At 46.3% G+C, this 12,301-nt stretch overlaps 1 protein-coding gene across 1 annotated transcript in view; it reads left to right on the top strand.

Annotated features, from left to right (window-relative positions):
* znhit6 (zinc finger HIT-type containing 6) overlaps nt 1-12,301 on the top strand; it is a 29,820-nt gene that overhangs the window by 5,102 nt on the left and 12,417 nt on the right. Inside the window, exons 6-7 of the mRNA XM_080831882.1 lie at nt 11,262-11,330; nt 11,604-11,684. Of these exons, the coding sequence (XP_080688008.1) occupies nt 11,262-11,330; nt 11,604-11,684 (150 nt within the window). The remainder of the gene's footprint in view (nt 1-11,261; nt 11,331-11,603; nt 11,685-12,301) is intronic.

Here is a 12,301-nt window from a genome sequence, read left to right on the forward strand (position 1 = left end):
ACCCCTTCTGCTGATCTCTTAAGCAGTCTATAGTTCTCCACAGTGCTTTGTAATTTAAATATATATTTAGTCATCCCAAACTGGAGGTAACCATGTGTGTGGTTGCTTATAAGGCAACCTACAGGAAAACAATGGCTGTTTGCTGTTTCATTTCTTATATAAGAAATCTTATATCTTTGTAGCTTTGCTCCTCCAATACCAAGTGCAACACTGAGTGAAATGCATCCTAGCAGTCCCAAAATAAGTTAAATAACACTGAGTGAAAGGCATCTTAGCAGTCCCAAAGTAAGTTAAATAACAGTGAGAGAAAGGCATCCTAGCAGTCCCAAAGTAAGGTAAATAACACTGATTGAGAGGCATACAAGCAGTCCCAAAGTAAGTTAAATAACACTGAGTGAAAGGCATCCTAGCAGTCCCAAAGTAAGTTAAATAACACTGAGTGAAAGGCATATAAGCAGTCCCAAAGTAAGTTAAATAACACTGAGTGAAAGGCATCTTAGCAGTCCCAAAGTAAGTTAAATAACACTGAGTGAAAGGCATATAAGCAGTCCCAAAGTAAGTTAAATAACACTGAGTGAAAGGCATCTTAGCAGTCCCAAAGTAAGTTAAATAACACTGAGTGAAAGGCATATAAGCAGTCCCAAAGTAAGTTAAATAACACTGAGTGAAAGGCATCTTAGCAGTCCCAAAGTAAGTTAAATAACACTGAGTTAAAGGCATCTTAGCAGTCCCAAAGTAAGTTTAATAACACTGAGTGAAAGGCATCTTAGCAGTCCCAAAGTAAGTTTAATAACACTGAGTGAAAGGCATCTTAGCAGTCCCAAAGTAAGTTAAATAACAATTAGTGTTAGACCTGGCCCTGCCAGACATAGCTGTGTTACTCCACTGTGTGCTGTACAGTCCAGCTCAGATTACCACCTGTCTGGCCTGTAGCTCTGTGTCCCACAGTGTTCATTTCATCAGTGAGCATTCCATGTGAATGTGGGAATACAGTTTCTTCAGACAAAGAACAACACGAGGATCATTAATGTAATTTTATATGTTTGAATCATATTAGCTTTTTTGGGACATCTGTACGAAGCTCAAACGGGATATGGTTACACAGAGTGCTGGGCTAAAGCATCTTCTCCTGATCAGGTTTTGTTTTGATTGGCTCACTGGTTTGACTCGCTGTGCTGCTTTGATGGGCCTCATTAGCACAACAAAAGCAGCCTGCTGCTCTACCTTTCATGCAGCGTGAACAGTGTGCTTGCAAGAAGTATCGCATTTTCGATCGGCCTATCAGAAGTAAGATCTCGAGTCCCTCACAGAAATGCACTGAAATATCTGAACCAGAGGATGAGCAGCAAGTCAAACAAGCCTGCCACATGGTGTCGCCCTTGCTAAGTTCCCAACAGTTCAGTTGCTGTCTCCTCTCACAGCGCAGCATCCACCAGGGTGGTGTGAGGGTCACCCATAAGAAGGTCTTGACGAAGAATGATATTGATGCTAAAAGAGTCACAATAGTCAACATTATGATGCCTTGGATGTATTAATGACTGATTAAGTGTCACAAAAGTTTTTTTGGTTGTAAGGATTTGTTCATTTGCACATCAAGTTTATAACAAGTTATTACCATAGGTAAAGACACTCACAAGGGGTAGCCATTATACCCAGTGGTAAATTGATCCCCTCCAGGAGCAAAAAAGGTCTTCATAGTTACATGTTTGTTGCGCTGATGAATCAGACATCTGGGGGAAAGGTCCCAAAATAATAACGGATAACTAATGGCTGGAGAAGTGCAATATGCAGTTTACCACAAACGCTGCAAGTCGAGAAGGTCTGGACCAGCTGCTTAGAGTTGGCAAGTACATAAATCTCCACTTTTAGGATGCTGCTTGAACACTCCTTGTAGGTTAATGATAGCACTGACAGCTTGTAACTTTTAAGACCGCATGCTGATTCCTCGCTCGTGGTCTTGCCTGTACAACACACCCCCAAAGATAACTTAACTGTGTGTGTTTGTGCCCGTGTTATGTTGCCATGGCAACATCACTCACACTTCCCATGGCCCCCTAGCCCACCAACCCTCCCTTGTCCGTACAGAATGTCCACCCGTTGGCGTACCTCATACCCCCATATTTTCGCCACCACTTTCCCTCTTCCTGTTTCCACATCACATGACTTCCTGTCATGCCACTGGTGGTCCTGCCGATTTTCAGAGCGACTCGCTTCTGTAGGGGACTCCCTTCTGTCACTCTGGAAGTATAAATATTTACCCCTCGAACCATAATATGAAAAACTGGGAAGGGAACGGGGAAACGGTGCTTTTAATTCAATATCCAGGCGGCGACATTCTGTCACGTCTAGAACGGAGAGAAGGTGTCAATCAGGCCTGCTGTGTGTGAATGAGAGCGTTGTCTCGAAGTACACCCTCGTTTATGTCACCGCTCTGCTCCGGGCTGACCTCCTCCCTGCTCTCCTCACATCTGTCAGGGATGCTGCTGACGCTGGAAAGAGTGAGTGAGCAACCCAAAGTGAACAAGAGTGGAGGCCGGTGTAAAGGAAGCGAGTAAGTCAGTGGCCGAGCTGGATGAGTGTGAGATTAGAGATGAACAAGAAGCAGAACTGGATGAGAGTGAGGAAGTGCGAGTGAGTCAATGATGGTGACATTGTATGCATGGTATTTGCGTTGATTATAGTTGGGGGTGGGCAAGTGGCAGAGATGGATGACGGTGGGATAATTTCTCTCAAAGCCAACCGACATGGATGAGTGTAACAACTGCTACGGTATAAAGGAGACCCTGAGCTTGGCAGATGAACTGCGTTGCCAAGGTTTTTTTTTTTCATAAAAGCTGTGAACCCTCCTCCTTCATAATTTAAAGACAACAAACAGAGAAAGGGGAGAACTCTAACTGCTAATTCTGTCTTCCTTCACACTATCCCTACGATATGTGAATACAAGGTAGTGGAACCTACCATGTGTGAAAAAGTTTGTGTGTGTGTGTGTGTCAGTTTGGCAACGCCCCCAGAGAGTGGTCACTTACCTGTTGACTTGGTCGGATCCCCTGCCAGGCGGCTCTGTACCTCCAGACATGAACTATTGCCAGCTCTAGCTTCATTGTCAGTTCAGGTCAGGTTTTGTTTGGTGGCTGTCGAAATGCCATGGGTTTTCTTCAGGACACACATGTGGCAACCAATCCAGAGAGAGACACCTGTCAGCCAGTGTTTTGCCTACCATGTGACCAAACCTGTCTGATTCCTCACTCTCTGTGTCTGTTAGGTAACATTGACTGTGATAGTAAGGCTGGAAAAAACACACACACACACACTACACTGCTACACTGCTACACTGCTACACTGTTATTTTCCTATTGGCCAAGAGTGATATTTCTTTCGAAACCCCTTTATTTCCCCATACTGTGTCAGAGAAGTAATGGATTCAGTTTCCTTGAAAATGAAGATGCACCAGATTTCAAAACGTCCCAAAAGAATAATTTGTATTGTTCCCTAGAAAGCCTCCCTGTGTGCTGTCAGCACCCCACATTTTTAAGGAAAAAGACCCAATAGAGACTTCTAATCCGAGAAAATTCCAACCCGGCATCTCCTTGCCTTTCTTGAAAAGCCTGTCATGCTGGCGGTAGGTTGTCTGGCATCTGTGCCTGTTCATAAATGCAATTTCCACTGCACAACAGTGCAAGTAGGCTTAAGTCAATAGCATCCACCATCATGCACACTATCACTGAAAGATGGATGCACGATAAGTTGCTGGAGGACAGAAATGGGTTTCAGAATGTACCAAGTACATTATATAAAAAGCAGATGTTTTTACTCAAGTGACTGCAGATGGTTAGCGACATATTCATGCTACGCATTTGCATTGCCAGAGAGAGAGAAAGAGGGAGATCATTATTGTCGGCTGGGTCTTAAGGCTTTCAGGCTTGGCTGATGGGTTAGTGTTGGTTGTGTGTGTGTGTGTGTGTGTGTGATTGAGAGATCCTGTTTTTTCTCCTTTCTTCACTCTCCTTCTGCCCTCTCTACCTCCTTATCCATGGTGGCTAATGTCAGGCACAGGGCACACAATAAAGTATTTAACTAGAAAATTACCTACCCTGTAATTTCAAAGGAGCCATAAGGGCACAAATATGTAATAAATGGCAAAGCATGTGGGGAAATTGTCAGCTGCATAACTCTTTTTGGCTTCACATGACTTCTGAAGCAGAAACACTGACCCACTGAACAGTCGTCATCACCATGTACATTCTGCTCCCCTAATGGAGGAAGAATTCAGCCATTTCACACTAACAGTGGAGCTGAGGAAATGTCTCATCACCTCTTGAGTCACTTGATGGTTTGGTGTTGTGTTGTTTTCCTCCGCTCTCTCAGAGTGATTGGACGTCTTTGGGGAAATGGGATGGGAACACCGTGTTACCGGATACGCGCTGAGCAGTTTAGGTAATTTCGTCTCGGCAGATGTGCAATGAAACCACAGCAGGCCCCAAACAGAATGCGACCCCGTGATCCGACTCGTGGTGGGAACACCCAAACAACGCGACTGTGTTTTGTCGTCCCTGTTTTATTTATTTCCCCCCCCACTCTGCGTTCAGGATGTGTGGCCGCCTCCCCTGTCCAAGATCACCTCTCAAGTTGCACAGCAGGACATTTGTTCCCTCTGGGATTGGTCTTTTCCATGTACTATAGCTTTTTGGCCCCCAAGTCGCAGTCGCTTGTCTCTCTGCGCCAGGGATTGCCGGACCAAGCCCAGCGCAATGCAGCAATTTGTGCATTACTTGGGACTACAGCAAGGAGCAGCCAGCAAATAGAGGGCTTAAGGAACATCTGCCTGTAATCCTGTAAACCTGCCCTGCCTCCTGAGACACCCACTGTCCCTCCTCCTTCAAGGAGTTAGTGGATGTCCCAGAGAAGACCCCCCACCCCTCTGCCAACCCCACCCAAAAACACCCGGGCCCGGCACAGTGTGTCACCTGGCACCACCACCACTAGCACTGTCGCCACCATCTCCATCATCTCCCACTTCTGTCTTGTGGTTCAGCAGGTGGTTAGCAAGATGGATGATTAAAGGTATACATGGATAACGTGTTCTTAAGCCTTTTGTGAAGTCAGGCCCGTTGCCTGCCAGGTCCCTGCTTAGCTCTTACTCATATTCCATATGTGCCCGTGTTTTTGTGGGGCTTATTACTGGTTAGATGACAAAATCCCCACAGTCCTAGTGGATCCATCTGTCAGGGGCTCTGTTACACATGTGCTTGCCTTGCTACCATGGCAAGTTTCTTAGCTGGTTTATCCCATCTTTCTTTGTCCTCGCTTTTTTGTGGTAGCAAAGGACGTGCAGTGAGGCGAGAAAAAGCCAGACTGAGAAAGTCATCATCCTGTCATAGCAGTCTTCCTCGTCCTTTTGAAATTCTGAGCACAGCTAGCACTCCACTCCGCCCGCACCTCTCCCCTCTCTGATCCAGGGCATCTGTGAGGGTGCGAACAACAGCAGCTGCCCGTGGCCCCGCTCTGCCACACGACATGAGTACCCCACCCCCCCCCCCCCCCCCCCCACCCCCACCCCACCCAAGCCTGTGACACTAATGTATGCATTCAGGGGCAGCTTAACACATGGCAGACACCATGGGCGTGTTCCAAAATGCATCCTATTCTCTATGTCATGCACTGAGGTTGAGGTCATTCCATGGAAAATGCGAGTGTGCGGTGTGTGTGTGTGTGTGTGTGTGTGTGTGTGTGTGAGAGAGACAATTGACATCCAGCCCAGTAGTGTGATTGTTACCCACTCATGTTTTTCATTTCCTAATGTCCTGGAAACTCTACCTGACAGATATAGAAGGTTGGGGGCCTGCGTCATCCGCTTTGTTGTGTTCTTCGTTGCTCACGAAAGCCGCCCTAGGAGTTATCGTTGGTTCAGACTAGGGCTGTAACGATACACCTACCTCACGATTCGATTCGTATCACGATTCTTGACCCACGGTTCGATACACCCCACGATATTATAATTTTTTATTTTTTTTTTTACCTCGCGATTTTTAAAATATATTTTCTAATTCACATTAGAATAAGTATGAGCTATAAAAAAATGAAGAAACAATTTATAACCAAATATTGAGGTTTTTATTACTCAAAGCAATGCTGTTGAAAAACATTCAACAAACTTCTGAAAAAGTAGGCTTCAACATAGCCTAAAATAAGAGGGAAACAACACATAAATAACCAAATAACATAAATAACTTTAACTATGATGGCAGTGTATGGCCAAATGTGACAGACCCTAACTGCCACGTATTTTATGAACAGGGCCCAGGCTAATCAAATGAATGAATATCGAGGAGGCAAGAGTTTAGCAAAATAAAACGTTTTATTTCTGTAGTTTAATAAATATCTGGTCACTGGTATTTAATGACATGACAAAAACAGTTCTCACACACGCACACCCTCATACACTGCCATCATAGTTACCCACGATTACCCGCGATATACAGGCTACTGGCAACAGTAACACACCCACCAAAAAGAGCTATAAGATCTGGAATAACCCAACTCACGCACACAAACCAGAGCAATCAAACGTGTTACAATGTTTCAGAACACTACACACATTAGTGAATAGCCGCCACACTACTACACCACGTATTATGGTATGCACTTCCACACAATGCGCACACTTGGGAACCACTACAAACTGAACGTTAGGGTTACACAGTAACCCCGTACATCACAAGATGGCCGTTAAGTAACGAAAGCACACTCACACATTCATACAAACAAAATACAGAAAGATCCAAAGAAAGTAACATAAAGTACTGGTGGCTCTCTCACAGCCTATTAACTAAAAACAATTTAAGTACGGGAAAACAGTGGTCAAAACACGACGCAGTGTACGTCTTTCTTCTGAGGGAGCGTTAGACCACCCGCAACCAAAACTCCGGAGAGGGAGAGGGAGAGACAGCTACGGAGCAATTAACGCACACACTTCTATTCTCCGTGCAGAGCAGTCCTCCAGCGACAAACAATCCGGCAACCACGCGCCAACAATTCAAATGGCCGATTCAAATGTCATCTGAGGTAGCCATTGCGCACAGCACACGTGTAGGCTTACTAGCGAACCAAACTTTTGTATCACGTGATCGCTGAGGGCATGTCGCGGTTCTGCCTCCTCGCATCGCAATGCAGGTTCGTGGCCCAGAGTGTCGCGATTTCTCGGTTCGATCCAATATCATTACAGCCCTAGTTCAGACACATGAAGGTGCAATGTGACTGGGAAGTGGATGCACACGCAAACCCACTGTTGTCTATGCTACTTTTGATGGACAAGTGCCTCTGGCGTCCTATGAGTGCAAAGATTCAAACAAGGAATCCGAATGATGCCCGTTCCCCTTGCAAGGACAGTATTTCCACAGGGAACATTATGTGACATAATCCGCAATATCTTTGACCTCGATGACAAGGATATCTGTTGCTTTCTTTGTTTTTCGAAATGATTAGAACATGAGGTCATTCCATTGCCAAGTGTTGTTATTGGTTGTTTTGTTTTGTCCTCGAGGCCTATAGATCAAGACCAGTTTTTCCGCTCTTTTCCCAAATTAGAACCGTGACTGTTGCCTCGTGGAAATCAAACCCAGGACGAATTTTGAATGGCTGACTGACTCTGGATGCTGTAATCAGTGACACCAGAGCTGGAAGTTTTTGGGGGCTTCGAGGAGGGCTGGTACAGTGATGGCCTCCAGGCTAACCCTACTGATGGAGGCATGACAGCAAGGCTCTACTGCATCTGCAGACTATGGTGCGATGTGGAAAAATAAAGCTATTTTCAGTGTTCAGTGTATTCACGCTCAGAAACAACACTGAGATTAATGTGGAACACACAAGATTGTTTCCAGAGACCACGCCGTATGAAATACAGTGTGCCACCGCTTCAATACAGGCCATTCTGTTTTGGTGTGATGCTTTTAAAAATGTCTTGTTGACTCAGCAATTGACCATAGCAACCCTGTGTTTGTTTTTCCAACCCAAAATGTAAGAGACGGTTTCTGACACATAACCAGGTGTAGCCCAACGGTACTTGCTTATTAACTGTTCTGAAAAGGACAGCGCATATCTGCCTCTTGACCTATTTTGGGTAAATTTGCATCGTGACACGACTACGAAGGTGCAGATGATCCCTGAAGCGCGGATATGTGTGGCGCCCCTAGTTTTTACGCTGAGTATTTGGACGACCTTTTCAGACAGTCCACAGTAGACACTCTCATGTCAGCACAGAGACATGTTCTAAGCGCTAATGTATGTCTCGTTCTCGTGGAGCCATTTAGTCTTGGAGTTTTCTCTCTCTCCCTGGCTGGGACGAGTGCTGTTTTGCTGCTTATTGGTGCCATCTCTCCTCCATGTCTTGACATTGAGTGATGGCGTGTGCGGCTGGAATGCTTCCTGACCTCTCCTGAAGAATGCCTACACGCGTCCTCCAGCCAAGCCCTTTTTCCATCGAAAAAAAATACTTTCCATTCGCAGTAGAGGCAGAACAATACCATTACACCTGGCATTCCAGCCCTCCTCCTCCGACACGCTCCCTTGCCTGCCTTCGCCCCCCACCCCCCACTCCCTCTGCACCACACAGCCCAAGCAAACACTCATAAATTCCTCAGCCCCGGAGGGCAACGGAATACCTCCGCACCTGCACAGGGAATCCCTCTCAGCCCTCAACCCTATCACCACCCCGACCCACCGTCTTTCCCTATCCCAACCCCTACCACATCCCAGGCCAGCCTGCCCCTGCCAGTAACCTGTCTCCCAGTCAGTGCGCCCGCCCGCCCGCCCGCCTGCCCACGTTCATGTGGAAACTCATATAACAGCCACCTCTGATTAGGATGTTCTGCCAGCTGTGCAGTTTTTGCATTCGGCTCCTTCCTCTTCACCCTCCTCTCCTCTGTTTTTCTTCAAAGAAAAGGCACTTGTGGGGTGGAGCAGGGGAGAGGGAGGGGGGGGGGGGGGGAGAGAAAAAAAAAAAAAATCTCCCGGGGTTGTGTAACATTGCCATCTGGTACAGAATATTCTCCACCATTACAAACAGTACCAGAACTGGAGCTTGGCTGGCGCTTGCGGGAGCATTGAGAATTCCAGGCTAGGCTGGGCCTGTTGTCCTCTCCCTCTGTCTCCTCCCCTTCAGGGGGAAGCGAGAACATTAGGCTTTCTGTGTCTGCTGCTTACCTCTGCCTCACTTCCATTCGATTGCCATGGGCTGCCTATCGGTAAAATGCAGTGCAATTCTCAAAAACATTTTAACCCTGTTTACAAAAAAAAATCGTCTTGATGGCCACACTGGTTTGTTGATATTTTTTTGCACCAGGCTCTGCTAAAAGAGTGCAAAGCAGCCAGTAATAAACAACGGAATGAGGACCATAAGTGGCTGCAGTGCTGTATTTTTAGGTCAACCCTCTGACTGCGTCCTGCTGGAGAAGCAGAGCGCGTGCAGTTCCTGGGCATGCCTGCCACCGGCCTCAAAAGTGGTTTGAAATGAAGTCAAGCGCTAACGTCCCTCAGCTGCGCCGTGGCAGCCCCGCATTCACAGGCATCACTCAAGCAGGGTCAAGCTGTTCGCAGACCTCTACTGAGCACTAATAAGGACCCGTGAAGTTGCCCAGAGCTATTACAGGACCTCGGGGAGCTGTTTGATCTCACAAACATCGCCCTCTGGCTAATGCACTAGCTGATTGAGGTGGAATAGAGACAGGGTGGTGAGGGCCTGTGAACCTATGTGTGTGTGTATATGTGTGTGTGTGTGTGTGTGTTTGTGTGTGTGTGTATGTGTGCATGTGCACATATGTGTGAGTTTTTGGGAGGGGGGGGGGTGGGTGGTATTGAGTTTGAACCCCACCCGTTTAATTGGCACCACACCCACCACATGGATGGCTCACTGTGGTGACCACATGAAATAAAAGCCGTGCTTTATAGCCTGGTTGAGCTTGTGATGGACTTGGTGCCAGCAGAGTTGTGGTGGAGTGGGTTTGCCGTCGCAACCAGGGCCAAGACTTGAACAGATGCCCTTGCTGTAGCAACTACACCCACTGTCCTTTGCGAATCATGTCAGGGCTGTGTGTGTGTGTGTGTGTGTGTGTGTGTGTGTGTGTGTGTGTGTGTGTGTCTGTATGTGAGAGAGAGTGTGACTCTTATGACGACTCCTCGTATATAATTGCACAGCATGTATCCCACCAGATTAGATAGGGCCGCACCCTGTCTATGTCTCTATAGTGCGAGAATGTAGACAGGCCCAGCGCTTAATTATCCCCATATTGTTTATACATGTAATTATGACAGCACCCAGCCTATAAGTGTTGGATCTAAGCTGCACACGTCGAAAGGGAATCCCCGGTGGACCCTTTGGAGTCATCAGTCATAAATCCCAATCACGAACGAGAGTTCTGTTTTGATTAGACCCCTTTGGTCGGGAGGTGCTTCATCATCCCCTCTAATCCCTGTAGGCTCAGCGGCTTTGCCGTGGGCCCTGACAGCGTCGGAGCTTCACCCCCATCGACGTTGTTTATGGCAGAGGGGAGCTCGAGTGAAGGAACACGGATCACTGTGTTCCCCTCTGTCCAGGGGGGTGGAAGGGGAAGGCGAATGTTTTGCGTGCAGTGGAGAACACCTAGCAACCCCTAGTAACTCCAGCCCTAGCCTGCACCCCAGGGCCGTGCCTCATTATGGGGGTGTCTGCCAGCTGGAGCTCCACCACGGACTCCTCGTCGCCTTGACGACTGGGGTCAGCTCGCTCTACACATGCATACACAGCTATGCATACACACACACACACACACACACACACACTTAGATCTCAGGCCAGTGTGTAATGGCTGAGGTGCATGGCCAGAATCGGACTGAGATGAAGATCTGGGCTGCTGGGATCAGAAGCTAGTATAGTAGAAGTTCTAGACTTCTCACAAGCAGGGCGAGACCGCTGGCTGAGAAAGCCCCATAATGAATGCAGCTGTGGTTAAGTCTGTCATAATTGCAAAAGTCGATGATCCAGAGTATGTTGCATAGTAAGAAATATTGATTGCGCATGGTTTTTCATTTGGCAGCATCCAAAGGATCTTCTTTGTATCAGTCTTGACTGAACCGCAACTCCCTAATCCTGCTGTCAATATATCTGACTAGTGCCTGAACCTGAGCATTAGGGTGATGGCAGCTTTTTATCAGTTGGTGCTATCCATCAGATGGTTCTTTACCATTGCGTTGAAAGTCCCATTGATCATTTTCATTTTCTGCTCCCACAGAGAGAGACGTTTCTATTGGCATCTGAAGCTCCTTTTCCCTCAGAGCAGTGCCGAATACACTATGAGGAGGTACGCCTGTTCCTTGAAGGAACGTTCATTTATTAACATTATGACATTTGCTATCCTAAGTAATAGCCTTTGTGTATGTTAAACATCTGTGTGAAACTTATATTTGTTACCCTTGTAACAATTTTGAATTAATATGTTTGGATTATATAAGCATGTAATAACTGTAATACAAGTCTTGAATTTGATGGTTCAAGGATTCTGTCACTTTCAACATCTTCTGTAATTTTTTTGTCTGCAATGTTTTTTTGTCTTCTTTTCTTATCTCCTCTCCAGAGTTCCAGATGATCAAACCTTGGAGGAGATCCTCAAGTCTTACGTTCACCCTACAGAGTCTGATCCAATTAGACGGCAAAAGTAAGACGGCATCCACACGTCGTCAGTCATCTAAATGTGGTCAAAGTTACCAGCCAAACACTTCTTAGCTCTCCTTGTTCTTAAGAATGGCTAGGATACACATGAGCTATATTCACACAGTAAATATTCGAAGCTTCGCGCTGAGCATGACTCTGGAAGGACTCAAGTCAGATATTTCTCTGTTCTTGGCAGAGATGGACAGCACTGCAGTCTTTCGGTTAAAGGAGCATAACGGAAGAATTGCTCATCGCTAATGAGATGCTAGAGGCTAAAGCTAGCGAAACCTCTTGAAATGTGCTTACTTTGACACTATGACAAACTAGTAAGTCAACAACTGTCCTAACACATTCAAACAAGTGCAACACAAGACAAAGCAATATGGCAAATAAGCTACTTACTAGTTCGTCAGACAGTAGAAACCGGGCGGCTTCAGGCAAATCTACATAACGCAGTAATATGCCTACGGACACTTGTATGGCAATGGCACGGAAGCGATTCTCCATACTAAAAGTCATTGTAGCGCCCCAATTTTAAGCTTTTATTTTAAGGTAAAACTGCTTATCCTAACCCTAACCCTGAAGTACAATTACTGCATAATGCCATTTTAAAGACATTCA

Source organism: Sprattus sprattus, assembly GCF_963457725.1.
Source record: "Sprattus sprattus genome assembly, chromosome: 2".
Lineage (NCBI taxonomy): Eukaryota > Metazoa > Chordata > Actinopteri > Clupeiformes > Clupeidae > Sprattus > Sprattus sprattus.